Source organism: Carcharodon carcharias, chromosome 14 (assembly GCF_017639515.1).
Source record: "Carcharodon carcharias isolate sCarCar2 chromosome 14, sCarCar2.pri, whole genome shotgun sequence".
Classification (NCBI taxonomy): domain Eukaryota; kingdom Metazoa; phylum Chordata; class Chondrichthyes; order Lamniformes; family Lamnidae; genus Carcharodon; species Carcharodon carcharias.
In genome coordinates, this window is record NC_054480.1 from 115,488,898 (window position 1) to 115,515,897 (window position 27,000).

A 27,000-nucleotide genomic window follows, 5' to 3' on the forward strand; every position below is an offset into this window, starting at 1 on the left:
CCTTTCCAAATGATGATTAATATTTCCCTCAGAACTTTTTTCAATAACTTGCCCACTGCAGAGGTTAGGCTGATAGCCCAAGTAATTACAGGCCAATCTCTTTTTCCCCTTTTTAAACAACACTACAATGTTAGTAGTCCTCAGTTTCGCAGGGGAGAAGTTATAAAGGAAATTAGGAAAGCAAAATTTTAATGAATACTTTGCATTTGTTTTCATAAAAGAATTGGATGATGGAGAAATTGTAGTTAAGGAGTATGGATCATTGGGTGGGATAAACATAGTGAGGGAGAAATATTAAGGGATTTCGAATCTTTGAAAGTAGATATATTGCCAGGTCCAGATAAAATGTATCCCAGAAGAGGGAAATGTATCCCAAGAGAAGCAAGGGAGCAAATTGCAGAGGCTCAGATTATCATTTTTCAATCCTCTATGCCTACAGGCATGGTGCCTGAGGACTACCAACACTTTAGTGTTGTTTAAAAATGGAAAAAAGAGATAGCCCAAATAATAACAGGCCAATCAACCTAACCTCTGCAGTGGGCAAATGGTTGCAAAAAGTTCTGAGGAAAGTATTAATCATCATTTGGAAAGGCACAGATTAATCAAGGGCAATCAGTATGGATTTCATAGAATGGTTACAGCACAGAAAGCAGCCAATCAGCCCATCATGTCTGCACCAGCTCTCCTTAGGAGCAATTTACCTAATGCCATTTCCCTGCCTTCTCTCCGTAGCCCTGCACATTCTTCCTTTTCAGATAACAATTCAACTCCCTTTTGAATACCTCAATTGATCCTGTCTCCACCACACTCTCAAGCAGTCCACTCTGGATCCTAACTACTCACTGCATGATAAAGCTTTTCCTCATGTTGCCATTGTTTCTTTTGCCAATTACTCAAGTCTGCCCTCTTGCTCTCAATCCTTCCACTAATGGGAACATTTTTCCCTATCTATTCTGTCCACACCTTCATAATTTTAATACCTCCATAAAATCTCCCTTCAACTTTCTATTCTGCAAGATAAACAGTCCTAAACTTCACCAATCTATTGTGTAACTGAAGTTCCTCATCCCAGGATCATTCTCATGAATCTTTTCTGCACCCTCTCTAATATTTTCACATCTTTACTAAGATGTGGTGCCCAGAACTGGATGCAATACTCCAGCTGAGGCCAAACTAGTGTTCTATATAAGTCTAATAAGTATAAGGGCAGCAGATAGATGGGAACACCACCACCTGAAAGTTCCCATCCAAGTCACTCAACATTCTGACTTGGAAATATATCATCATGCCTTCACTGTTGCTGGGTCAAAATCCTGGAAGTCCCTTTCTAGCAGCACTGTGGGTGTACCTACACCACATGGACTGCAGCGGTACAAGAAGGCAGCTCACCACCACCTTCTCAAGGGCAACTAGAGATGGGCAATAAATGCTGGCCCAGCCAGCTAAGCCCACATCCTGTGAATAAATAAATAAATAAATAACAACTTCCTTGCTTTTATATTCTATGCCCTTATTAATAAAACCTAGGATGCTGTATGCTTTATTAATTGCTCTCTCAGCCTGCCCTGCCACTTTCAATAATTTATACACATATACACCCAGGTCCCCCTGCTCTGGCCGTCCTTTAGAATTGTACCCTTTAATTTTCATTGTCTTTCCACGTTCTTTCTACCAAAATGAATCACTTCACACTTCTTGTTAAGGGAAGGACACCTCTGACTAGCTTGATGGATTTTTTTGAGGAAGTAACAAGGAGGATTGGTGAGGGTAGTGCATTTGATGTAGTCTACATGGATTTCAGCAAGGTTCTCAATATGTCCTACATGGAAGACAGGTCAGAAAAATAAAAGTCCATAGGATCCAAGAGAAAGCGTCAAGATGAATCCAAATTTAGATCACTGGCAGGAAACAAAGGGGATTTTTGTGACTGAGTTCCACAGGGTTCAGTTCTAGGTCCCTTGCTGCTTGTGGTATATATATCAATGATTTGGATTTAAATGTGGGGGCCATGATAAAGAAGTTTACAGATGACACAAAAATTAGTGGGGTGGTAAATAGTGAGGAGGATAGCCTTGGATTACAGGATAGAGACGGGTTTGTCAAATGGGCTGATCAGTGGTAAATGGAATTTAATCTGGATAAGTGTGAGGTGATGCACTTTGGCAGGACAAACAAGGCATGGGAATACACAATGAATGGTAGGACCCTGGGAAGTACTGAGGATCAGAGGGTCCCTTAAGGTAGCAGGACAGGTATATAAGGTGGTTAAGAAGACATATGGGATACTTGCCTTTATTAGCCAAGGCATAGAATATAAGAGCAAGAAGGTTATCCCGGAACTGTATAAAACGTTGGTTATGCCACAGCTAGAGAACTGCGTGCAGCTCTGAAATCCGCATTATAGGAAGGATGTGATTGCACTAGAAAGTGTACAGAGGAGATTTACCAGGATGTTGCCTGGGCTGGAGAGTTTTAGTTATGAGGAGAGACTGGATAGACTGGGCTTATTTTCCCTGGAGCAAAGGAGATTGAGGGGGGACATGATTGAGGTAGATAAAATTATGAGGGGCATAGATAGGGTAGACAGGAAGGAACTTTTCCCCTTGGTGGAGGGATCAATAATCAGGGAGCTTGGATTTAAGGTAAGGGGCAGGACGTTTAGAGGGGATGCATGGAATAATTTTTCACCCAGAGGGTGGTGGGGATCTAGAACCCACTGCCTGAAAGGGTAGTAGAGGCAGAAATCCTCATAACATTTAAGAAGTATTTGGATGTGCACTTGCGATGCCATGGCATACAATGGCTATGGGCCTAGTGCTGGAAAATGGGATTAGAATAGCTAGGTGCTCGTTTGACTGGCGTAGACTTGATGGGCTGAAGGGCCTTTTTCTGTGCCTTAGACCTCTATGACACGAAAATTAGCTGCGAGGTTGAAAGTGAGGAAGAAATCTGTAGATTGCAGGAAGATATCAGTGGACTGGTCAGGTAGGTAGTAAAGTGACAAATGGAAATCAATCAGAAGTGTGAGGGAATGCATTTGGGGAAGTAGGAGAATGACAATAAATGGTAGAATACTGAGAAACAATGAAAAGCAGAGCACCTTGGAGTACATGTCCATAGGTCACTGAAGATAGGGCAGATAGAAAAGATGGATACAAAGGCGTAATGGATACTTTCTTTTTTAGCTGAGCACAGACATAAGAGCAGGGAGGTTATGCTATAACTGTATAAAGCCCACAGCTAGAGTTCTGCATACAGCTTTGGTTACATTATTGGAAAGATGCGATTGCACCAGAGAGAATACAGACAAGTATGTGAGGATGTAGCCAGAGATGTATAATGTTAGCTATGAAAAAGGATTGGATAGGTTGTTTTCTTTGGAACAAAAAAGGTTTAGGGGAGATTTAATTGAGGTGCATAAAATTATGACGGATCTTAATAGGAGTAGATAGTGTAAAGAATTAATGATTATTTAAATGAGACAATGATGTTAATGATGATGTAAGCATGTCATCAGGGTCAGATGACCAAGAGGCTCCAAGACAATAGACTGCATCCATGGAACCTTGTACTTAACATGAAGTCTTGTAAATAGTATAAATATATAGTTTCTAGAAAAACTATATGCCAAATATGACAAGTCACTCATCACAGAAGGGTAGCCTCATTGAAACAGATAAGAAAGACCTCTGCACCTCAGCAGTGAGGTCAATTACCAGGACATAGATTTAGAGTAATTGACAGAAGGATTATAAGCGATTTGAGAAATTTCCTCACCCAGCATGTGGTGGGGGTGTAGAACACACTACCTGAAAGGGTTGCAGAAGCAGAAATCCTCATCGCATTCAAAAAGTACTTGGATATGCGCATGAAGCTCTGGAATCTACAAGGCTATGGACCAAGAGCTGGAAAATGCAATTAGATTTAATAACTCTTTTTTAGTTGGCACAGATACAATGAGCCACTGGCTCCCTTATATGCTGTAAATTTCTATGGCCATATGATTCTAAAAGTAAAGCAAATACCAGACCACCATATGGAAATATTTTCCTTACTTCCTTTACCCATATTTGCTAATATGGTTGCCATCACTGAAGACTCAAACATCATTTCAGGCTGATGATCTTTTGCCCAAAGTGAGCAGAACAGAGCTAAGTTCTAATGAAAGGTCATCAATCCCTCCACAGAGTTCAGATTTCAAGCATCTGCAGTGTTTTGCCTTTTAAACAAAAGTTCAACTATTGTTCAAGTAGTTACTTCTTTTGTAACATTGAAACCTTCACACGCCAATACATACGGGAACTGTCAGTATGCATTTTCCATGGATGTCAACTGATATAGAAGCTCTGTTTGCAGCCAGCCCAGTAATTTTAATATAAAAATAGATTTATAGTTACAGAATAGCACAACATTGGGCAATTTGTAAAGAGCCAAGTTAAAATGTTTGGAGCTTAGAAATTCTCTACACTCCAGGCCAAGGAGTTGCAAGACGTAAAATTAAGGGAGTATAATACTACCAACTTTCCGGTTGGAAACTGTCTCTTCTTACCAAATATAGGTCTTTCCCATTGCCATCCTTGTTCTTATTTTTGTTGCATTTTCCATCTGCAAATATCATGCTTCTTAAATACTTGAATTCTTGCACCTGTTCTAGTTCTCTTCCTTCTACAGATATGTATTTCTAGGTGATTTTGAGATATGCATCACTTTGGTTTTGCCAATGTTCACTTTCATTCCAAAGTTCATCCCGCTGTTACTAGTCTGTCTACTACTTCTTGCGATCCTTCTTTTGGGCTTTCTACAAGTGCTTTCCCATCTGCAAATCTAACTGATGTTATCAATCGCCCGCGCTACCTCTGCCACCACCCCCCCACCCCCCTTGCTAATCTTAACACCAGATTCTGTGCTTCCAAATGCTTCTTTGATCATTGCTTTTGCACAGACACTGAAGAACATCCTTGTCAAACTCCTCTTCCAATTACACATGGTTCCGACTTTGGTTTGGCTACTCCCACTGTTACTGTTTGTCCCATGCACAGAAATTAAAAACAAAGATAGCAATGGGAGAGAACGAATTTGGTAAGAAGATTCAGTTATTAACCAGAAAGCTGAACAAACAGCTCAAAAAGCAACTTGCAGAGAGTTTGATTTGGAGTGTTGTTTTGTATGGATGTGAGGCTTGGACTTTATGGAAGGGGCAGATCAACTTGTTGAATAATTTTGAAATGTGGGAGAATGGAAAGGATCTGCTGGATAGAAAAATTAACAAATTATGAAGTGCTGCAGAGAGTGAATAAACAAAGAAATTTGTTGAACATAATTAGAAAAAAGCAGAGAGACTGGGTAGGGCACATTTTAAGAGGAAATGGACTTGTAAACTACATTACGGAGGGAAGATTTCAAAGAAGAGGAAGGAAGAAAATATCAATGTTGGACGGCTTGGAAATTAAAGGAAGCCATTGGCAAATGAAAAGAATAGCACAGGATAGAGATACGAGAAAACTACTATAAATCAAGGGACCTGCCTTAAGGCAGAGCACACATGATGATGATGGGTGCTGCCACTGGTGGAAGGGTACTTTATAGCATAACATTTACATAGGTAGTTTGTATAATAAATGTGGACATAGGAATTATAATCTATAAAATTTAACCTAAGGTGATAACAGAAAGTAAGAATTTGTAGACCACAAAGTATGAGCAAGCTAAGTTTTTTTTGTATATAATACATATAGATAGATAAGAATAATTGACAAAAATGCAGAGGAAATTTTCAAATCATACCAAAGTTAGCACTGCAATGTAACCAGTTCATAAGGATTTAGGACTTATTCATAAGGTGATTAGGGTAGAATAATTATTATGGGATTATGGAACTAAAATTGAAAGCTAAAATAAAAGTATTACAGCGTATTAATCAGAAAATACAGCTTGGGATGAAAATGTATGTTAAATGTATGAGTGTGACAGATTAGAGCATGCTATCAAGGTAATATGCTGTATTAAATATATCAGTAAGCTAGTTACACTCATTGGGAAAGCTCTGGACAGTTCCAAGAGTGAAACCTTTAATCTGAGGTGACAGGGAATCCAACTCACATGGGGAAATCCTAGCAAAGGCAGAAGGTTTAGCAGTGGAACATGTAATGATCAGATTCAGCAACTAGTCTCCAGAATCGTAAAAGAAGCACCGAATGAAAAAGGGTTTCAGTCCCAATCACTGTCCTCCCTTACACCTGCAAAAAGGATACAGAGGCACTGGAGAGGGTGCAGGAAAGGATGAACAGACTGGGTTTCTATTCTCTTGAATAAAGATGGCCAAGGGGTGACCTAATAGAGATCTTTAAAATTATGAAAGGTTTTGATCGAGTGGAGACAGAGAAAATGCTCCTTCTTGTCGAGAAGAGCATAACTAGAGGCCATCAATATAAGGCAGTCAACAAGAAATCCAAAGGGGAATTCAGAAGAAACTTCTTTACCCAAAGAGTGCCGAGAATGTAGAACTCACTACCGTAGGAAATGGTTGAAGCAAACAGTATAGGTGCATTTAAGGGGAAGCTGTCAAGCATATAAGGGAGAAGGGAAGAGGTTTGCAGTGATAGATTTAGATGAGGAAAGGCAGGAGGAGATTCGAGTGCAGCATAAACACCAGCATGGACTGGCTGGGTCATGTGGCCTGTTTCTGTGCCGTACATCTATATGTAAGCACATGTTATACGCAATCACAGATATCTAATGCCCTTATGGAAGTCCTGGAATTCCCTCAGGGACAATAGCTTGGAAATCTATGAGACTTAATTACTAAATGCCTATCATAATATTAAGGACTGGAGTTTTGAAATGAATAATGTATTCAAGCAGAGTCAGGCACACATGGTCTTCTATCTGGACAAAAATCCAAAAAGTGTAACAAGATTATAACCATAAAGATGTTGTGCCCCTCTGCTGGAGTTAATCCATTCAAAAGAAAGAAATGAGGCATGGTGTCGATATGAAAGCAGTCAGATCAGGTACTCCATTCACCTAGCAACTCTAAAGAGTCACAACACTCATCCTAATCACTGCCCCAATAACTCTACAAATTGCCACAAACACCTGCTGGGAAGGTTGGAACCAACGTCTCAGATTGGCAATGTTGTTAACCTGTGGTCAGAACAGTTAGAAGACTGCCCATATCTAAGCTGCAGAACCACAGTGACTCTCCTGTAATTTTAAACAATAATATGTGGACAAGAGGATCATTATTATGCATTGTTAATTACACAAGTTATTTTATCTTATAATTTGCCTTGTAGAGGGGAATGATTGTGTGATTTCAGTATTTTTTTCTGCAGTTGCCATTATGCAGCCCAAGGGCTCAACCATAAGCAACTGAGAGGCCAATGAAGATAAAGAATGATGCACTTTCACAGGGAGCATATGAGGATATCACTCATGATTTTCCATCCTGTTAATTTTAATGGAAGACCCAACAAGGGAAGCTGCCCCACACAAATTATAACTTGTATCTATATCACACCTTTACGTGGTAAAACATCCCAAGATGCTTCACAGGAGCATCATCAAACAAAATCTGATGCAAAACTACATAAGATAAGAGGGTGGATGACCAAAAGCCTTATCAAAAATGTAGGTTTTAAGGAGTGTCTTAAATGAGGAGATGGAATAGAAAGGTAGAGCGGTTTAGGGAAGGTATTCTAGAGCTTAGTGCCTCAGTAGCTGAAGTGATTAAAATTGGGGATGTGCAAGAGGCAAGAAATGGAGGAGTGCAATATCTTGGAAGGTTGTAGGACTGGATAAGTTTATAGAGATAGGGAGAGGTGAGGCCAGAGAGGATGAAAATTTTAAAACCAAGGAGTCAATTTAAGTCCATGAGCAAGCATTGGGATGGTGGATGTATAGGATTTGGTGCAAGTTAGGACATGAGCTGCAGCATTTTGCATGACCTCAAGTCTGACGACAATGAAAGATGGAAGGTTGGCCAGGAGTGTGTTGGAATAATCAAGTCTAGGAGGAAAAAAAAGGGATGGACTCATAAATTCAACTTAAACAGAAGATAATCAAAAGTTTGTTTTTAACTATGTCCACCTCCTTTGGTCAAATAACTTGAAATTGAATGCCTTAGCAACTATTGCTTAGGTCTCTCAATAGGCCTGTTACTTTCTAGTATAAAAATGACTAAGAATTACAGCTGTAGAGTAGAGTCATACAGTAAGTATCAGTACCTGCTGCATTAGATAGCAGCCAAATTGTAGCACCACTTCATTGAAGTCAGACACCCTTAAAACTACCTTCTATTTAATCCATTACCTGCACAAACTCCATACCAGCACGAGATTATCCTTCCCTCCTGAGATGAAGTGGCTGCTATCATCAGTGAAGCGAATGCATGTTAAGTCCTGGTAATGCCTGTTAAGTGTGAGCAGGAGGTTTCCAGTAGATACCTGAAAACAACAAAGCAAAAAATTAGCACCATAAACCCGTTACACTATTCACAACATCATTTGTTCAAAATGTACTATGGACACAAGATAGACATTTCCTGGGCCCCAGGCACAATTTTGTTATGAGCCCATAAGGTCAAAGCACAGCCCAGGTTATCATCTCCATATATTTCTTACGTAAGAACATAGCATCTGATTACTGCTCTATTTACACTTTCTACCCCCTCTAGAATGATTCAGCTGCAATTCAATTTATAATGTCCATAACCTTGAGTAAGTCCAAATATTTTCATTTCATGCTGCATCAAAACATAACAAGTCATCCTCTTTTATTTTTATACTATGTTCACTTAAATTAATTTGAACAAAAAAAGCCTCCACCAAAATTAACTTGTGAAAATATTAATCTGAGTTCATTATCTACCAATTCTTTGCAAATTAAAAATCAACCTTGCATCGAAAAAAACGCGCAATTCACTAGAGAAGTTCATAAAGGTGTGATGCCATTTACCCACATTGAGCACTACAGTATCACAGAAATGAGCTGCTCATATCATCCTCTCAGAAAGGGATCCAAAGGTTCTATCAGACCACTGATGAGCTCTGAGAGAACAGCTCACCAAGTTTCCTTCAGGTTTGCAGTTTATCAACAAAGTGGAAGCACCAGTACAGGATTTTAAACTTGAACTTTATTTCTTCCCAGGAAGAAACATCTTCCCCAGTCTCTGACTTGTGCTGAGTGAGGGGAGTAGAAAAACTGACATGACTGGCAGCTCTCATTAAAAAGAATCAGAGAATATATCACACAGAATCAGAGTGTAGGAGAGGCCCTTCGGCCTATCAAGTCTGCACCGACACGTGAGAAACACCTGACCTACCGGCCTAATCCCATTTACCAGCACTTGGCCCATAGCCTTGAAAGTTATGATGTGCCAAGTGCTCATCCAGGTACTTTTTAAAGGATGTGAAGCAACCCGCCTCCACCACCCTCCCAGGCAGTGCATTCCAGACCGTCATCACTCTCTGGGTAAAATAGTTTTTCTTCACATCCCCCCTCTAAACCTCCTGCCCCTCACCTTGAACTTATGCCCCCTTGTGGCTGACCCTTCAACTAAGGGAAAAACAGCTGCTCCCTATCCACCCATGCCCCTCAATCTTATAAACCTCGATCTGGTCGCCCCTCAGTCTTCTCTGCTCCAACAAAAACAACTCATGTCTATCCAACCTCTCTTCATGACTTAAATGTTTCATCCCAGGCAACATCCTGGTGAATCTCCATTGCACCCCCTCCACTGCAATCACATCCTTCCTATAATGTGGCGACCAGAACTACACACAGTACTCCAGTTGTGTTCTCACCAAGGCTCTATACAACTCCAACATGACCTCCCTATTTTTGTAATCTATGCCTTGATTGATAAGGGCAATTGTCCCATATGCCTTTTTCACCACCCCACTAACATGCCCCTCTGCCTTCAGAGATCTGTGGACACACATGCCAAGGTCCTTTTGTTCCTCAGAACTTCCTAGTGTCATGCCGTTCATTGAATGCTTCCTTGTCAAATTACTCCTTCCAATGTGTGTCACCTTAACACTTTTCAGGGTTAAATTCCATCTGCCACTTATCTGCCCATTTGACCATCCCACCTATATCTTCGTATAGCTCAAGACACTCACCCTCACTGTTAACCACCCGGCCAATCTTTGTGTCATCCGCAAACTTACTAATCCTACGCCCCACATAGTCATCTGTGTCGTTTATACAAATGACGAATAATAGGGGACCCAACACAGATCCCTGTGTTACGCCACTGGACACTGGCTTCCAGTCATTAAAGCATCCTTCTGTCATCACCCTCTGTCTCCTACAACTAAGCCAATTTTGAATTCACCTGATCAAACTACCCTGTATCCCATGTGCATTTGCCTTCTTTATAAGTCTCCCATGTGGGACCTTGCCAAAGGCTTTGCTGAAATCCATATAAACTACATCAACTGCACCACCCTCATCTACACACCTGGTCACCTCCTCAAAAAATTCAATCAAATTTGTTAGGCATGACCTCCCTCTGACAAAGCCATGCTGACTATCCCTGATCAAACCTTGCCTCTCTCTCCAAGTGGAGATAGATTCTCTCCTTCAGAACTTTTTCCAATAGTTTTCCTACCACTGACGTGAGACTCACCGGCCTGTAATTCCCTGGCTTATCCCTACAGCCCTTCTTAAATAGCGGAACCACATTAGCTGTTCTCCAGTCCTCTGGCATCTCCCCCGTGGCCAGAGAGGAATTAAAAATTTTGATCAGAGCCCCTGCGATCTCCTCCCTTGCCTCCATCAGCAGTCTGGGACACAAATCATCCAGACCTGGAGATTTGTCCACTTTTAAGCCTGCCAACAACTCCAGTACCTTGTCACTCCCTATATCAATTTGCTTAAGAACCTCGCAGTCTCTCTCCCCAAGTTCGATACCTTCATCCTCATTCTCTTGGGTGAAGACGGATGTGAAGTATTTTTTCAATACTCTAGCGATGTCCTCTAGCACCACCCATACTTTGCCCCCTTGGTCCCTTATGGGCCCTACTCTTTCCCTGGTTATCCCCTTCCCATTGATATACTTATAGACTATCTAGGGGTTTCCCCTACTTTTACCAGCCAGAGCTTTCTCATATCCCCTTTTTGCTCTCCTAATTGCTACATGAGGATAGGTGGAGGATCCAAGTGGATTTGGGAGGCTGAAGACAAAACAAAGAGCCAGGTCTTTGTGTGAAAAGGTGGGGGGGATCCCTTTGGCGAAAAAAAGGATGATATGGAACTGAAGACAAGGTCAGCTCTGAAATACAGTTGGTGGTGAAGTGAGAAAAGGAGGAAGGGAGAGAGGGCTTGGGAACATGTTGTTTAGCACTGTTGAAAGAGGAGAAAGCACCAGGCCTGGATGGAATGTATCCCAGGCTAAAGGAAGCAGGGGGCGAAATAACAGAAGCTCTGACCATCATTTTCCAGTCCTCTCTGGCTTCAGGCATGGTGCCAGGAGACTATAGAACTGCTAACATTGTACTACTGTTTAAGAAGGGAAGAAGGGATAGATTGAGTAATTAAACAGGAGAGGAAGAACATGAAGTGATGAAAACAGTTATTTGTGGACCGTTGAATTTCATGCAAATTTCAGTGATCACGGATGGATCCAACATAGGATTTAAGCAAAAAATCCATGTGACTTGAATCAGAGTTGGAGATTGGTGCTGAGAAAAGAGATGTGCCTGTAGAACAGGGGCCTTAGCAAAGGTGTGATCAAAAACAAGGTACATAGATAGCAATGAAGATGAAAGGAATAAAAAGGGCAAATGGAAATCATGTTGAAGAGGAACAAAAATTTCTCCAAGGTAGGCAGAAGTCGGACTAAACTAAACAATGCAAACAAATGGTGAAACAATGCAGATGTTGGAAATATGCTTTCTAAATACATTTCCTGACTTACTGAATGTTCCATCATTTTCTGTTTCTGCTTTAGATTTCCAACATCTGCTGTTTTTTTCTCTTTGTGAATTCTGGTTTCAGAATCTGCACTCAGGTTACCTCAATTAAGTCTTCAGCTGCACCACATTTAACTATCACAGCCATAAAATGATGAAAAAAATTAAAATGAAACCCCACTGAGAATGTGAAGTAGCAGGAATTTTTTTCTGACTCTGAAATGTGCATAGAGTGCCACTTTGTGGTTATTTTAAAGAAATGCTTCCAGTTACAGAACCTGGAAATTTCACTCAATTTAACTCCAATAACCAATCAACTTTTGCAAATTCTATAGCAAAGTGACTACTGATGCACTTCAAGAAACAAAACCGGCAGGTCAAATATTTAGCTTGAAATGTTTCCATGTCTATTTAATTACATTTTCAATTCATTTTAACACGGAATTGACAATTTAGAAATGAGACATTGGACGGGATATTTTAGCCCCACTTTGGCATGCCAGCCAAAAGTCCATTGACTTTCGGCAGAACTGGAAGATCCCAGCAGCAGGCGGGGCTGGGAAATACCAGCTATTGTTTTCGTAACTGTTTAGCCTGGGGAAGATTAAAGTTCTATGGAGACTAAGTTTTACAGAACTTGACATAAGAACTCTCTACGAACTAAGCCTGAAGCCACTGTGTGTTTTTGTCCAAATCCCAATTCTGTATACAGTTTCAGTGCTCAACAGTAAACAGGCACGTTAACATTTACCTCCCACACATAGATGGTCTCTCCAATCCCAGCAGTAACGTGAAGTCCATTAGGTGATGCAGCGAGACAGGTCACAACCCCGGGACAGATGATCTTCTGCTGCAGCTGATCCTAAATTAAAAGGAATTAAAAGTGCTCAATCACAGCATCATTTCCAATTATACACCACTGAAACAATAGACTGTTACTCAACTGTTATTCACTGGGACTACTGTTAGCTGTTACCGGTACATCGAAAGATTTGAACTACGGGACGGGACGGGACGGGACGGGACGGGACGGGGAGGGACGGGACGGGACGGGACGGGACGGGACGGGACGGGAGGACGGACGGACGGACGGACGGACGGACGGACGGACGGACGGACGGACGGACGCACGCACGCACGCACACACAAAATCTATCGCTTTTTAAAAATACCCCAGCACGCGCACACAAACAAAGTACAAACAGATAGAGCCTCTGCAGGGATGGGTTTTGGAAGATAGGCTTATAAAATAAAGGATAAAGGTCGCAGGGTTTTGATGCTGTTGATCCGGAGCTCCCTCATGTGAAGACAGGCTGCTGATCCCAGTAGATGTCGGGAGGTTCTCACCACCAGAGCTTCGGCGTGGAGGAGAGTATAGAGCTGGATCGATTCTCATCTCAGTTTTTCAGGTGCAAATGCAGACAAGTTATACTTAGATGAAGATTCTCTGGCTGCAGGTTGATAACCATACACGGAATTTCAGGCAAGGCAGGGAGGCCACGAGTTAGGGCAGCCTTCCTTTTTGGTTTATTCCCCAAAACGCATAGTATAAAAGGTTCAAAACTTAAAACTTGTCTCAGTCATGTGATTTCCAGTAAATCACTAGCCTTTGACAGTTTTTTTCCCCCATCAATTAAAATGATTGCAGTTCAAAACAAACAAATTGCTCTTCCCCCTCAAGTACCATGATAGTCAGGTGATTTCTTAGAAAAGGCATGCTTGTTGACAGTTCCAAGGTGAACTTATGGCTTTCTTAAAAACCTTCCAGGACCGCATCCAAGTATCCAGATAATGTAATGTCTTTCCATATTTCAAAAGAAAAATATAGTTTTAAATGGCGTGATTCATACACATATGAACAGTTTTTATCCGACGTGTTAAACTTACAATCAACTAGTCCAAGCAAAGAATCTTACACCTAACCAAGTGTTCAGCCAGAAAAGACACACCAAGTGCAGCAGCTCAGTGATAAATACATGTTAAACATTGGTGCAATTTTTAAAAGTTCATTTGAGACTCTGCACTCCCAAATCTGCACTGCCCCAGGATTTCAAAGAGCGTACAGAGTAAGGTAAGGCAAAAAAAGTTGAAGTCGGATGTCAAAAGCTCAATACTACAGAAAGCCTAAGAAAGTATAGAAAGTGCAGGGGTGAGACTAAAAAGGAAATTGGGAAAACAAGGAGAGACCATGAAAAATTCTGGCAAGTTAAAGCAAGGAAAATCCAAAGATATTTTATGAACACATTTAGAGCAAAGAGGATAACTAAAGAAAGAATAGAGTCAATTAGAAACCAAAAAAAGGTATTTTGTGCATGGAGACAGAAGACGTGGTTCTTGGCGAATATTTTGTGCGTTTTCTTAAAAGAGGGAAATACAGCAGACATTGTAGTTAAGGACGACGAAAGTGAAAAATTGGATAAGATAAACAAAGTGAAGGAGGAAATATTAAGCTTTTTAGCACTGTTGAAAGTGGAGAAAGCATCATGCCTGGATGGAATGTATCCTCGGCTAAGGGAAGCAAGGGAAAAAATAACAGAAGCTCTGACCATCATTTTCAGTCCTCTCTGGCTACAGGCATGGGGACTGGAAGACAGCTAACATTGCACAATTGTTTAAGAACAGAGGAAAGGGTAGATGAGTAATTACAGACCCAGTCAGTGTAATCTCGGCCATGTACAAATTATTGGAAAAAATTCTGAGGAATATAAATTGTCATTTAAAAGGCACGGATTAATCAAGGACAGTCAACATGGATCTGTTAAGGGAAGATTATGTCTGACTAATTTTGATTTTCTTGGGCAAGTAACAAGGAGGGTGGATGTTTGATGATATCTACATGAATTTTAGAAAGACTTTTGGTCCCTCATGGAAGACTGGTCAGAAAATTAAAAGCTCTTGCGATCCAAGGGAAAGGTGAATCCAAAACTAGCTCAGTGGGAGGAAACAAAGGGCTATGGTTGATGGGTGTTTTCATGACTGGAAGGCTGTTTCCAGTGGGGCTTTGCAGGGTTCAGTATTGGGTCCCTTGTTGTTCCTCAGAAAATATCAATGATTTAGACTTAAATGTAGGGAACATGGATAAGAGGTTTGCAAATGATATGTCAATTGATATGATATGAAAGTTTGCAACCCTGATGGCATTCCAGCTGACGTCTTCAAAGTTGGTGGGCTTTTACTCCAATCAAGACTCCATGCACACATCCTACAGACTTGGGGGGATAAAGGATTTCAAGAATGCACCAAGTATAAATATCTTCAAGGAGGAAGATAAATCATGTGAAAACTATCGAGCTATTTTCCTTAATAAAAACGGAAAGTGCTGGAAAAACTTAGGCGGTCTGGCAGCATCGGTGGAGATCAAAACAGAATGAACATTTCAAGTCCAATATGACTCTTCTTTGGAACGCTTGTTACGAGGATGTGCTTTTTAAAAAAAAATACAATTTTGAATGCTCCTTTTTCTGGCTAGATTTTCAAAAAAAAACCTGTAACTCTATAAAGATAATGGAGGGCTGCTAGCAAGCCAGAATATACAATTTGCATTCCACCCAAGTGGGTCAAAAAGGGAACAGACACCCACCCAACCCTGAGCAGTGTGAAAGACCCCCCAACAGAGGAGGCTGAAGGGAGATTTAACTGAGGGATATTAATATACAATATATTATAACTGAGGTACATTAGTGGCCCTGGGAGAGTGGATAGGAAGAAAGTATTTCCATTGGCAGGGAGGCCAATAACCGGGGGCTTAGATTTAAAGTAATTGGTAGAAGGATTAGCAAGGAGTTGAGGAGTACGTTTTTCAGCCAGAGGGTGGATGGTCTAGAACTCTCTGCCTGAAAAGGGTGGTAGAGGCAGCAACTCTCATCACGTTTAAAAAATACTTCGACATGTACCAGAAGTGCTATAATCTACAGGATTACAGAGAAAGAACTGGAAGGTGGAATTTAGCTAGATAGCTCTTTTTCCAACCTTCAAAAGACACAATGGACTGAATGGCTTCCTCCTGTGCCAATAATCTCTCTCTGATTTTATGTTACTTTAAGATGCTTGTAGAGATTTTTCTACGTGGAGCAACACAGCCAATCAAATGACCATCCATTATTCACTCTCAAGTATCACTGAATAGAATTTAAATATTGGCTTTGTTAAAAGTAAATATAAGAGGCAATGGCAGATCCCTATGCACTTTCAGGAGCAGCACCTGGAGTTCACCATCACGAGGAACCTACTACACTGTACCAAGTGACAACATGAACCCTCAAAACATTGAATCCCATTTACTATAGGCCTCTTCCAGTATAAAACATCAAACCATGAGTTGATTTCTACTGTGTTGAATTTGGTTAGATCACTCTGTGCTATGGATGTAAAGGATCTCAGCAACACTACAGAAATTATACAAAAGCAACTTCTTACTTTTGTAAACACAACTTTAAAAGCAACTGAAACTCATGCATCAGTGTTGATAGTTCCCACCCAACCTCTGACAATAACATTAGTTTTGTCATATGAGCATCATCAACAGTCACATTGTGTGCTTAGTGATGAACATAGTGAAGACACAAGCTAGGATGCTTTAGTAGAGACTATTTATTGTTCACCACAGAGCTTACTTCCCCACCCCAACAGCAGACACCTAGTGCTGGTTGACGCTTCTTTATATATGTTACATCCAATTTGTGAAACTGCCCATTTCATGAAATGGGCATTGGTAGAAACCATTTCATGAACTGGGCAAGCCCTTTTCACAGACCATGAAATAGAGAGTTTGATTGGTCATTTCATGAAATGGCCAGTGCAATGTATGAGTTTTAAAAACTTATTTATGGAATTGTTGCTCAAGCCTGTTGCAAGTACAAGCTTAACATCATGTACTACATTGCTGAATAGCAGCATGAACATTGTAAATTTGGGGAAGCAGTTTGTCTACAAAGTCATAAATGGTGCCTGGTGGAAGTTCTGAAAAGTATGCAAACATCCCAAGGTCTCTTATAGGATAATACATCAGTCACTGTGAGAGATACATAAAAAAAGCAATGCAGGCAGTAGACAGCAATAAGAGTGGTTGTGAGACCTGTGTCTGTCAACGATTTGATTGAACGTTGTAGGCCTGGTTGATATGCAGACAAAGAAGTTTCATACTGCACTACACAAAGTACCTGACCAAGTTTCACATCATTCGTCCTCTGAAATCCCAAGATAGCAGCTGGGGTTGTCCGTGAGCTGCTTCTCATATTTCTAGTCTACGGAGCCCCACATATTCTTCAGTCAGATAACGGAAGGGAGTACACAGCACAAGTCATCCAAGAACTGGCAACACTCTGAGAAGAACACAGAGAACTGAGAAGAACTGGTGTTGGTCAACGGATGTCCCAGACATCCACAGAGTCAAGGCTCTGTGGAACACAGTAATGCTTTTTTTTTATATTCATTCAAGGGATGTGGGCTTCACTGGTTAGGCCAGCATTTATTGCCCATCCCTAATTGCCCTTGAGATGGTGGTGACCTGCCTTCTTGAACTGCTGCAGTCCATGTGGTGTAGGTACACCCACAGTGCTGTTAGGAAGGGGGTTCCAGGATTTTAACCTAGCAACACTGAAGGAACGGTGATATATTTCTAAGTCAGGATGGTGAGTGGCTTGGAGAGGAACTTTCAGGTGGTGGTGTTCCCATGTGCCTGTTGCCCTTGTCCTTTGAGATGGTAGTGACCGCGGGTTTGGAAGGCACAGTCTAAGGAGCATTGGTGAGTTTCTGCAGTGCATCTTGTAGATGTTAAACTGCTGCTACTGTGCACGGTGGTGAAGGGAGTGAACGTTTGTGGATGGGGTGCCAATCAAGTAGGCTGCTTTGTCCTGGATGATGTCAAGCTTCGAGTGCTGCCTGGATGACTGCAGCTCCAAGAAGTGGAGAGTATGCCAACACAATTCTGACTTGTGCCTTGTAGGTTGTGGATAGGCTTTGGGAGTCAGAAGGTGAGTTACTCGCCACAGGGTTCCTAGTCTCTGACCTGCTGTCGAAGCCAGTGTTTATGTGGCTAGTCCAGTTCAGTTTCTGGTCAATGGTAACCCCAGAATGTTAATAGTTGGGAATTCAGTGATGGTAATGCCATTGAATGTCAAGGCGAGATGGTTAGATTCTCCCTTGTTGGAGATGGTCATTGCCTGACACTTGTGTGGTGTGAATGTTGCTTGCTACTCGTCAGCCCAAGCCTGGATATTGTCCAGGTCATGCGGCTTTTGGACATGGACTGCTTCAGTATCTGTGGAGCTGCGAATGGTGCTGAACATCATGCAATCATCAGCGAACATCCTCACTTCTGATGTTATGATGGAAAGATGATCATTCATGAAACAACTGAAAATGGTTGGGCTTAGGACACTACCCTGAGGAACTCATGCAGTGATGTCCTGGAACGGACATGATTGAATTCCAAAAACCACAAACATCTTCCTTTGTGCTAGGTATGGCTTCAACCTGCGGAGAGATTTCCCCCCTACTCCCATTGACTCCAGTTTTGCTAGGGCTCCTTGATGCCACACTTGGTCACATGTGGCCTTGACGTCAAGGGCAGTCACTCTCACCTCTGGAGTTCAGCTCTTTTGTTCATGTTTGAACCAAGGCTGTAATGAAGTCAGGAGCTGAGTGGCCCTGGCGGAACCCAAACTGAGCATGCAAGCAGGTTATTGCTAAGCAAGCGCCACTTGCTAGCACTGCTGATAACTCCTTCCATCAGTTTACTGATGATTGAGAGCTGAAGCTAATGACCTGGATGCATAACAGCAACTGTGTTCAGTGGAGCTATGGTGTCCGTTTTGTTCAGTGGCCAATGAACAGCAGGTGGTAAAGATGGCTCCTTAGCAAGCACTCACTGGAAACAAACCACAGTGCAGCCTCAGATCAAAGTTGCCATTTGAGTTCCTCAACAGAACCTCCACAGCCCTCGAAGGAGAACTGGAAAGACTTCGAGGAGAACATGGAAAATCCTGATCCTGAACTGGCCCCTGGACCATCCTCCATGGACAATCCTGAGCTGGCCCCAGAACCATTCACCACAGATGACTCCAAGTCAGCCCCTGCACCATCCAGCATGGAAGATCCTGAGCGAGTCCCAGAACCATCTACCATCGATGACCCCAAAATGGCCCTTGGTCCACCCAACATGGGCAACCCTGAGCCTGCCCCTGGATCATTCAACATGGACGATCCCGAGACATCCCTGGGACCATCCGCCATGAAGTATCCTGAACAGGCCTCTGGATCATCCACAACAGATGACCCTAAATCTGATCCTGCCAGACATGCAAGGAAGGTGGCACAACAGAGCATTACACAGCAAGCCAAGTGGATGATGGCACACAGCACAAGATCACTTCAGGTCGTTGCTGTTGGAGACAATGTGGTTGTCCCAGTGTCAGCATTTGATCGCAGCAAGAGTGACCCACTAAATGTTATAGGTGTGATGCTGGTAGCAGATGGAACTGGCTACACCATTGGAACAGCTAAGGGGATTGTGAACAACAAACCTGCCAGGAATCAGTTTGAATTTGTGCAGTACAATGGACTAAGTGCAGAAGACATTCCACCAGAACAACTCTGCCTTCGTGAGATTGTACATGCTCCAATTATTTGTGGCGGGCAAGGCTTCCAGAGATATCACTGTGGAAGTAACTGCTTATCAAGATGATATTCCTGTTTGAAAGCAGGTCTGCAGTGCAACAGTGCTTGTCAAAGCCACAAGTCTTGTGACAACGTTGACCAGTGCTGGCATATTAAATATGTATGGATTATATTTATGCTGTTTTTGTAAACATTGATGTATAAGCTATCTGAATATTTGGGTGTGATCCTGAATGAAATATAACAGAACATAAACCAATGAATTTGAAATGTTTGGATGTCATAATGAATCTGAAATGTACATTGAATAAAGGGACATTGTGCATATATGAATTGTTTCTTTATTTGTTTTTGCTATATTGTAATCATTGATGAATGTAAGCTATTTCTAAATGGTTTGGATTTAATACTGGGTGAAACATAAAAGGACAATAAACAGAATTAAGCAAATTATACATTTGTAAATGAAATTTTATTTTTCATTCATAAAAGTTAACCATTTCGTGAACTGGGCGAGTTTTCCAACTTCCATTTATATGAATTGGATGTTCAAACTGCCAATTTCCTGAACTGTACAAGTAGGCTGCCCATTTCAAGGAATGGGCAATTTGACTGGCCATTTCATGAAATAGGCAGTTTCACAAATTGGGTGTAACATATACACATTTAAGTATAATTAACTAATCAATACCCAACACCTGTTCACCTTATCACCTTAAACTACTAGAAATTTAATATCCATCAACAAAACTTTAGCTACTAACAGATTCTCCTGCTTTCTTTCAATTAAATTGATACATAAACAAAACTATAAGAAAAATACAAAATTATAATACGTTATATTGTATAATCAATCTTTAACATACACCATATTCCCCCACACCACCATCTTGAAGACAAAAAAGCTGTTTAAATAAGGTTACAACATAAAACATTTTCATTTTCTCCTATTCCTTTATAACACAAGGCATTCCTCTTCAAGGATATCCAACAATTTTAGACAAGTTGTTCTTTTTGTGAAACAATCTGACAACTTGCGTCGACCCATTTTATTTTGAAATCTCCTTCCTTTCCAACATCTCTTTTATACTCACGAGATCAATCCTCAACATCTTTTGCGTAACAGTTTGTAGAATGGACATTATCCCAGAACGAACAGTTATCTATATCGCATTCTATAGACATATTTTTCCCCAGTTGCCCCTTAAATAGGAGTTCTTTTAAAACACTCAATAAATACATAGCCATATCTGCCGTTTCTACCAGCACAAATGTTTCTGCAGCTAAGGTACTTTTAGCTACTCTATTTTCTTTGATTTCCATGCTAATGGACATCATTTATCATTTCTTCCCATTAAAAATATTTTTACAAATCCTGCAGTACTCTAATAACCGTTGGGAAAGTTAGTGTGCAAGATGTCACTAAAACGACTAATTTCACCCCTCCTGGGTCACCCAGGTCTGGGAATCTAAGCTTATATTCTTCTAAATTTAATTTCTTCAATGTCTTATTTTGCTTTAAGCACTTCCCCATGTGCTTATTTAACAGCATATTTCAGCATGGTGCTCAATTCTAATACATCACAACATACATCCGGTCTAGTCTGTGTGCAATTTAAATGTCCAATTAAGCTTCTCAACTAATCTGCTTCTTCCTTGGTTGTAGACTCTTTCTTCTGTGAGGATCTAGCCCGATTTATCGGCATCCTATTGACATTCCCTAGGGAGGCTGTTGGGTTAGGGTTATTCCCAACTTAGTCTACCTACTGTCCAACCTTATATCCTTAAAAGCTCCAGAAGCCCAACTTCCAATTTTGAATTCCTTTATAATTTTATCTATCACAAATTTCTCAAATGTCACCCCAGGAAATCATCTACGGGCATTAAGAAAATGCCTGCTAGTTTTCCGTCAGAGTTCCAACAAAACATTGCTGGATCTGCTGTTAGCTGGAGAAAACCAGCATTTAGGAAGGGCGTAACTGAAAAATACCATATTGTTTAGCCCGTAAACACATTTGTTCAGCCTCCATAAGTTCCCCTTTAGATCTCCAGCTTTTTTTGGGGGCTTTAAGAATAGTATTCACCTCGCAAAAATACTGCTGTGACGTCAATGGATTCACATTCTGATGAGTATATCACTTACAGTGCTAGGAAAATCCTCAAACTTACTTTTCCTGCTGTTGAGGAGACTGCTTTAACTTCCTGGTTGCCCAGTTGTTCCTCAAATCCCTGATCTACAAGTCTAGCTGTAGCTTTATACTATACATCAGGGAGTGCATTCTCCGTACATATCCATCTATGGGGCAATGCTGGCTGTCCTTTGTCTGGCACCTCCATGTAAATTTCAAACTCTCTCCAAACATCAAGTTCTTTATGTTTTGCCTCCTTTACCAATTTACCATCCAACTTGTCCATGGCCACTAGCGCTTCTCTATTGTATGGGGTCCTACTTCTTGTGTCGCTCCTCGCCTGTTCTTTGGTCCTTGCTCTTGTTGAACTATGTCCCCTGCTAGGTCCCCTGTCCTTATCTGGACTACTACTACTACTACTCGACCTGTCCCTCCTACGACTAGACTCCCTTTCACAAGTTTCTGATCTTTTCCTTGGGCCGTGATCACTGTTAGGCCCACTGTATGAACATACACTACATTTCCTGGCTTTGCACATATTTACTTCCTTCTGCCAATCCATATTCTGCCCCTTGTCTTGTACATTGAGCCAGGTTTTGTATTTCCCAGTGTCCTTTCCTGCCCTTCTTATTAGGATGGCTTTCTTCCACTAACTAGCCGCTAAAAGCATATAGGCTTTTGGTAGTTGATCTTGTGATAAATGGCCCTATCCTGATCTTCACTATCACTAGATCCACTCTCAGTCAGCCCATTATCTGCCACAATCTGTTGTCTGTACAGGTCTGGCAAATACATGTGTGAAGCACAAGGTGCATCTTCAGTTTCTATCATCTGTCCAGGTTCCATCAATGTGTAATCAGTGCCAGTAAGCCACATGGAACGTATTCTCACAATTTTGGTTACCTTGTTGCAAGATTATCATGTTGCTTCAGTGCCTATAACTTTTCCTAGGCCTCGCCATCCTTTCTGTCCTCTTTTATAATACACCGTGTCCCTGGGTTTAAATTCATTTCTGACAGCCTGATTTGATACCTCAAAGCTCTCCTGACTTTTTCCTGAAACCTCTGCCTTAATAAATGCTCTCCTCCCTGCATGCACAGCATTCAAATATTCTACAAAAATGGAACTAATGGTTGTCCCCTCCAAAGGCAGGGGATGGTCCCACAGTATTGAAGGTACCTTTGGATTCCTGCTATATATTAATTGATGGGGGCTACAGCCCTCAACCATCTGAAGCGTGTTTTCTGCATATACTGCCCACACCAGAGCAGTTGCCAATTTACAATTTGGTTGGTCAGCTAAAATTTTTCGGAGCATTTCATCAATCACGGGTGTGATTTCTCACAAATCCCATTGCTAAAAGGACTTTCTGCTGCTTTATGCATTGCCACAATATTCACATTTTCTCACACGTCTGAATTCATCAGTGGCAAATTCCCCTCCATTGTCCATTAAGAATTTAGCTGGTGCTCCCAGCCTTGTCCCTATCCATCTTTCCATTATCTTATTGTTAATTACTTTTTTGTCTTTACTATTAATTACAAAGGTATTACAGTAATCACACTATCTTAATTGTAGTATTGTGCAATGAGATAGGGTTAATTAATAGGCTGCATTTGCAGCCAAACGCAGAATTGACAGACAGGGAAATGGCTGCGGCCCGAGTGCTCATCCACTGCTAGGCTCAAGAAGGTGCTTGAAATTTAGTACAGAGGTATGGTTGTGTTTTGTTTTGTGTGGTATAAATTATTTTAGAGATCCATGGGCAATGAAGTAAACTGCCAAAATGATGTCACCGCTCATGAGAGTGGATTGTGTCTCCTGTAAATAATGTCATTGGATTCTGCGCAAACAGGTATCAATGACCATTTTGCACTAGCAGAGGATACAGTGTAATTAATAACATTGTAGTAAAGGTGCCTTTGAAGAATAATGATCATAATATGATGAATTTTATGAGTTTGAGCAAGATTTAATTACGTCTGAAACTAGGGTTTTAAATTTGAACAGGCGAGTTGGCTAAGGTAGATTAGTCATTTGGATTAAAAGTTATGACGGTAGATAAGCACTGAGCCGAATCTTCAGCTGGATTGCCACTCCGCTCTTATTTTCTCATCATGGACTGCAGCTCCACATTTCTCAATCGGACATCGACCCCGGGCCTGCTGAGGAGTGTAGCTGCTCCTGGAGTCCTTCAGTGTAGTGTAGAAGCATTGGGGGAAACAAAGCCACACCTCCTTTTTACGACACTAGCTGCCATATACCGGTAAGTTTAAATGTCACAGCCACTTTGACAAGCTAGGAGAGAAGTTAAGTATATAAGGTAAATGGGTAAGGGGATAGAATGGGTCGGGGGTCAGGAGGGGCAAAGAAGATGGTCAGGGGATAGTCAGAGGATCAGTGGGGGGGATAGTCGGAGAAGGAGCGGGTGTTCGGTAGTATAGTTACCCAGGAATTAAAACTGGTTTTAATCCTTCTGACCTTTCCTGGGTAACTATTCTGCTATGTAAGTCGGTACCACCCTAAGTCTCCAACTTTAAATTGGAGTTTCAGAGGGTTCCAGGCACAGGATAATTGCCCAACGGAAGTTGATGCTTCCCGTGCAATTCTCGTGCTGTTCTTGCATGGGGACTTCAGAGCCATCCCCACAAATCGTCTGGTGTACCTCCAAGGTACAACCCTCCGAAACAGGCCAATGGCAAACATTTAAAGAATTAAGTCAATCATCATATATTCCCTTAAGGAATAAAATCCCCATGGGTAAAGTGGGCCAAAGGTGGCTAACAAGAAAAGCTAAAGGTAGCATTAAAGCCAAAAAATTATATAATACAACTGAGGATTGGGAGGATTTTAAAAGTCAGCAAAGTATGACCAAGAAATTGATAAAGAAAGAGAAAATAAGATACGAGTATACTAGCTAGAGACATGAAAACAGATTGTAAATGCATTTTACAGAGGGAGAGATTAAAAAGTGTAAACATATGCCTCTTAGAGACAGAAAGAGGGGGTATTATACTAAGAAATATGGAAACAACAGACTTATTAAACAAATACTTTGTATCTGCTTTCACAGTAGAAGACACACAAAACCTTCCAGAAGGAGTGGGGAACTGTGGCTCTAAGGAAATGATGAACTTAAGGATATTAATATTATAAAGAAATAGTATTGCAGAAAGCAACAAGACTAAAAACTAACAAATCAGCTGGACCTGGTGGCCAGGGTTTTAAAAGAAATGGCTACAGAGATAGTGGCTGCAATTGTTTTGATTTTCCAGAACTTCCTAGATTCTCAATACCCATGGGTTGGGAGGTAGCAAATATAACCCTGCTATTTAAGAAAGGAAGAAGAGAGAAAACAGGGTAGTAGGAGCCATTTAGCCTGGCATCAGTAGTAGGAAAATGCAAATGAAAATCTATAAGTAAGGATGCGATAACAGAGTACTTAGAAAATCATATGATTGGGCAGTCAATATGAAAGGAAAGTCCCGTTTGATAAATTTTTAAAATGTTTTTCAAGTTTGGTTAAGGGAGTTGCTGTAATGTATTCAGCTTTTCAAAAAGCATTTGAGAAGATGCCACACAAAATGATAACCCAAAATTTGAGTTTTTGGGATTTGGTGAGATTGGGGTTGGGGGTGTTAATGTATTAGCATGGATTGTGGATTTATTAGCCGACAGAAAATAGCATAGGGATAAATGGGTAATTTTCAGATTGGCAGGCTGTAATAGTGGGATACCGTAAGGATCAGTGTTTGGGCCTCAGCTATTTACTATCTATATCAATGACTTAAATGAGTGGGTTAAATGCAATAAATTCGTTGATGATACAAAATTAGGTGGGAAAGTAAGCTGCGAGGAGGATACAAGAGGGCTGCAAAAGGATTTAGACCACTTAAATGAGTAGGCAAGAATGTAGCAGATAGAATATAATGGAGAATTGTGAAGTTATATACTTTGGTTTGAAAAACAGCATTTTAAATGGTGAGGGACTGAGAAATGTTGGTATCCTTCAAAATCTGGGTGCCCTTGTACAAAGCACAAAGTTAACATGCAGATAAAGCACGCAATTAGAAAAGCAAATGGTATTTCATCATCTATTATAAAGGGGCTGGAATATAAGAGTAAACTTGTTTTACTGTAATTGCATAGCACCTTGGTGCGACCACACCTGGTGTGTTGTGCACAGTTTTGGTCTCCTGACCCAAGAGGATTACAGCAAAGATTTACTAAACTGATTCCTGGTGTACAATATTGTCCTGTGAGAAGAGGTTGAATAGACTAGGCCTACAGTTTCTGGAGTTTAGAAGGGCGAGAGATGATTTCGTTGAAATATTAAATTCCGAGAGAGCTGGAGGGAGAAGATGCTGAGAGGCTGATTGCCCTGGCTGCATAATCTAGAATACAGGGCCACAATCACAGAGCAAAAGGATCAAACATTTAGGGCTGAGATGAAGAAAAATATATCCTCACTCAAAATCTTTGTAATTCACTATCCGATGGCTGTGCCTGCTCAGTCATTGGGTATATTCAAGACAGAGATCGATAGATTTTAGACAATAAGATAATCGAGGGATATGGGGATAGTGCGGGAAGGTGTAACTAAGGTATTAGATCAGCCATGATCTTAGTGAATAACAAAGTAGGCTCAAGGCAAATAGCATACTGCTGCTCCTATTTCTGTGTAACTTCAGATAACTTTGCAAAGCAATGGGTGCTCCTGGCTGGACTAGCAGCACGTGTTTCTGGTTAAATTCGCAGCGTCTCCGCGTACGCTTAACCGGGTCTCCTGACATATTCTTGCGTGGAAGGAGTAGGAGTTCTCCGAACCGTTAGCTGGGAGACAGCTTATGTTCCTTCCCTGTCGGTCCCCGCTGCCGCCAGTCACTCACCTTCCTCTGCAGTTCCCACACGCTGATGTAGTTCTTGCCGAGCTGCGCTCCCAGGAGGTAATCACCAGCCAGCATGCACAGACCACGAGCCGAGGTATTGCCGCCCCGGTAGCTGGTAAGCGTAGTCCCTGAGCGCGGCTCCCACACGTTGCAATTCCACAGCGAGCCCCCAGCATCACAACTGAGCACCACCTCGAACGCCAACGCCGCCATCTTGCGAGACTTCCCACAATTCCCGCTGCCAACGAGCAGCGCGGCAAGATAGGCCTAACAGTCACCATAGTAACAGTTTAACTGGGATGAGAGTTAGAATCGGACTGAGACTCATCACAAATCCTTTTAAACACATGAACTGTGCTTATTCTTAAGTCAGAAATAGCTTTAAAAAAAGTTATTTTTTTAAACAAATAAGAGTGAGACTTTGGAATGCAAATTGTCACCTGAAATCAG

At 41.3% G+C, this 27,000-nt stretch overlaps 1 protein-coding gene across 1 annotated transcript in view; it reads right to left on the reverse strand.

Moving 5' to 3' along the window:
• The window catches only part of wdr18 (WD repeat domain 18), a 210,055-nt gene extending 183,278 nt beyond the window's left edge, over nt 1-26,777 (reverse strand). Inside the window, exons 1-3 of the mRNA XM_041203680.1 lie at nt 26,551-26,777; nt 12,667-12,777; nt 8,311-8,444 (exon numbers count right to left, since the gene is read on the reverse strand). Of these exons, the coding sequence (XP_041059614.1) occupies nt 8,311-8,444; nt 12,667-12,777; nt 26,551-26,763 (458 nt within the window). The 5' untranslated portion in view covers nt 26,764-26,777. The remainder of the gene's footprint in view (nt 1-8,310; nt 8,445-12,666; nt 12,778-26,550) is intronic.
• Nucleotides 26,778-27,000: the final 223 nt, after the last annotated feature.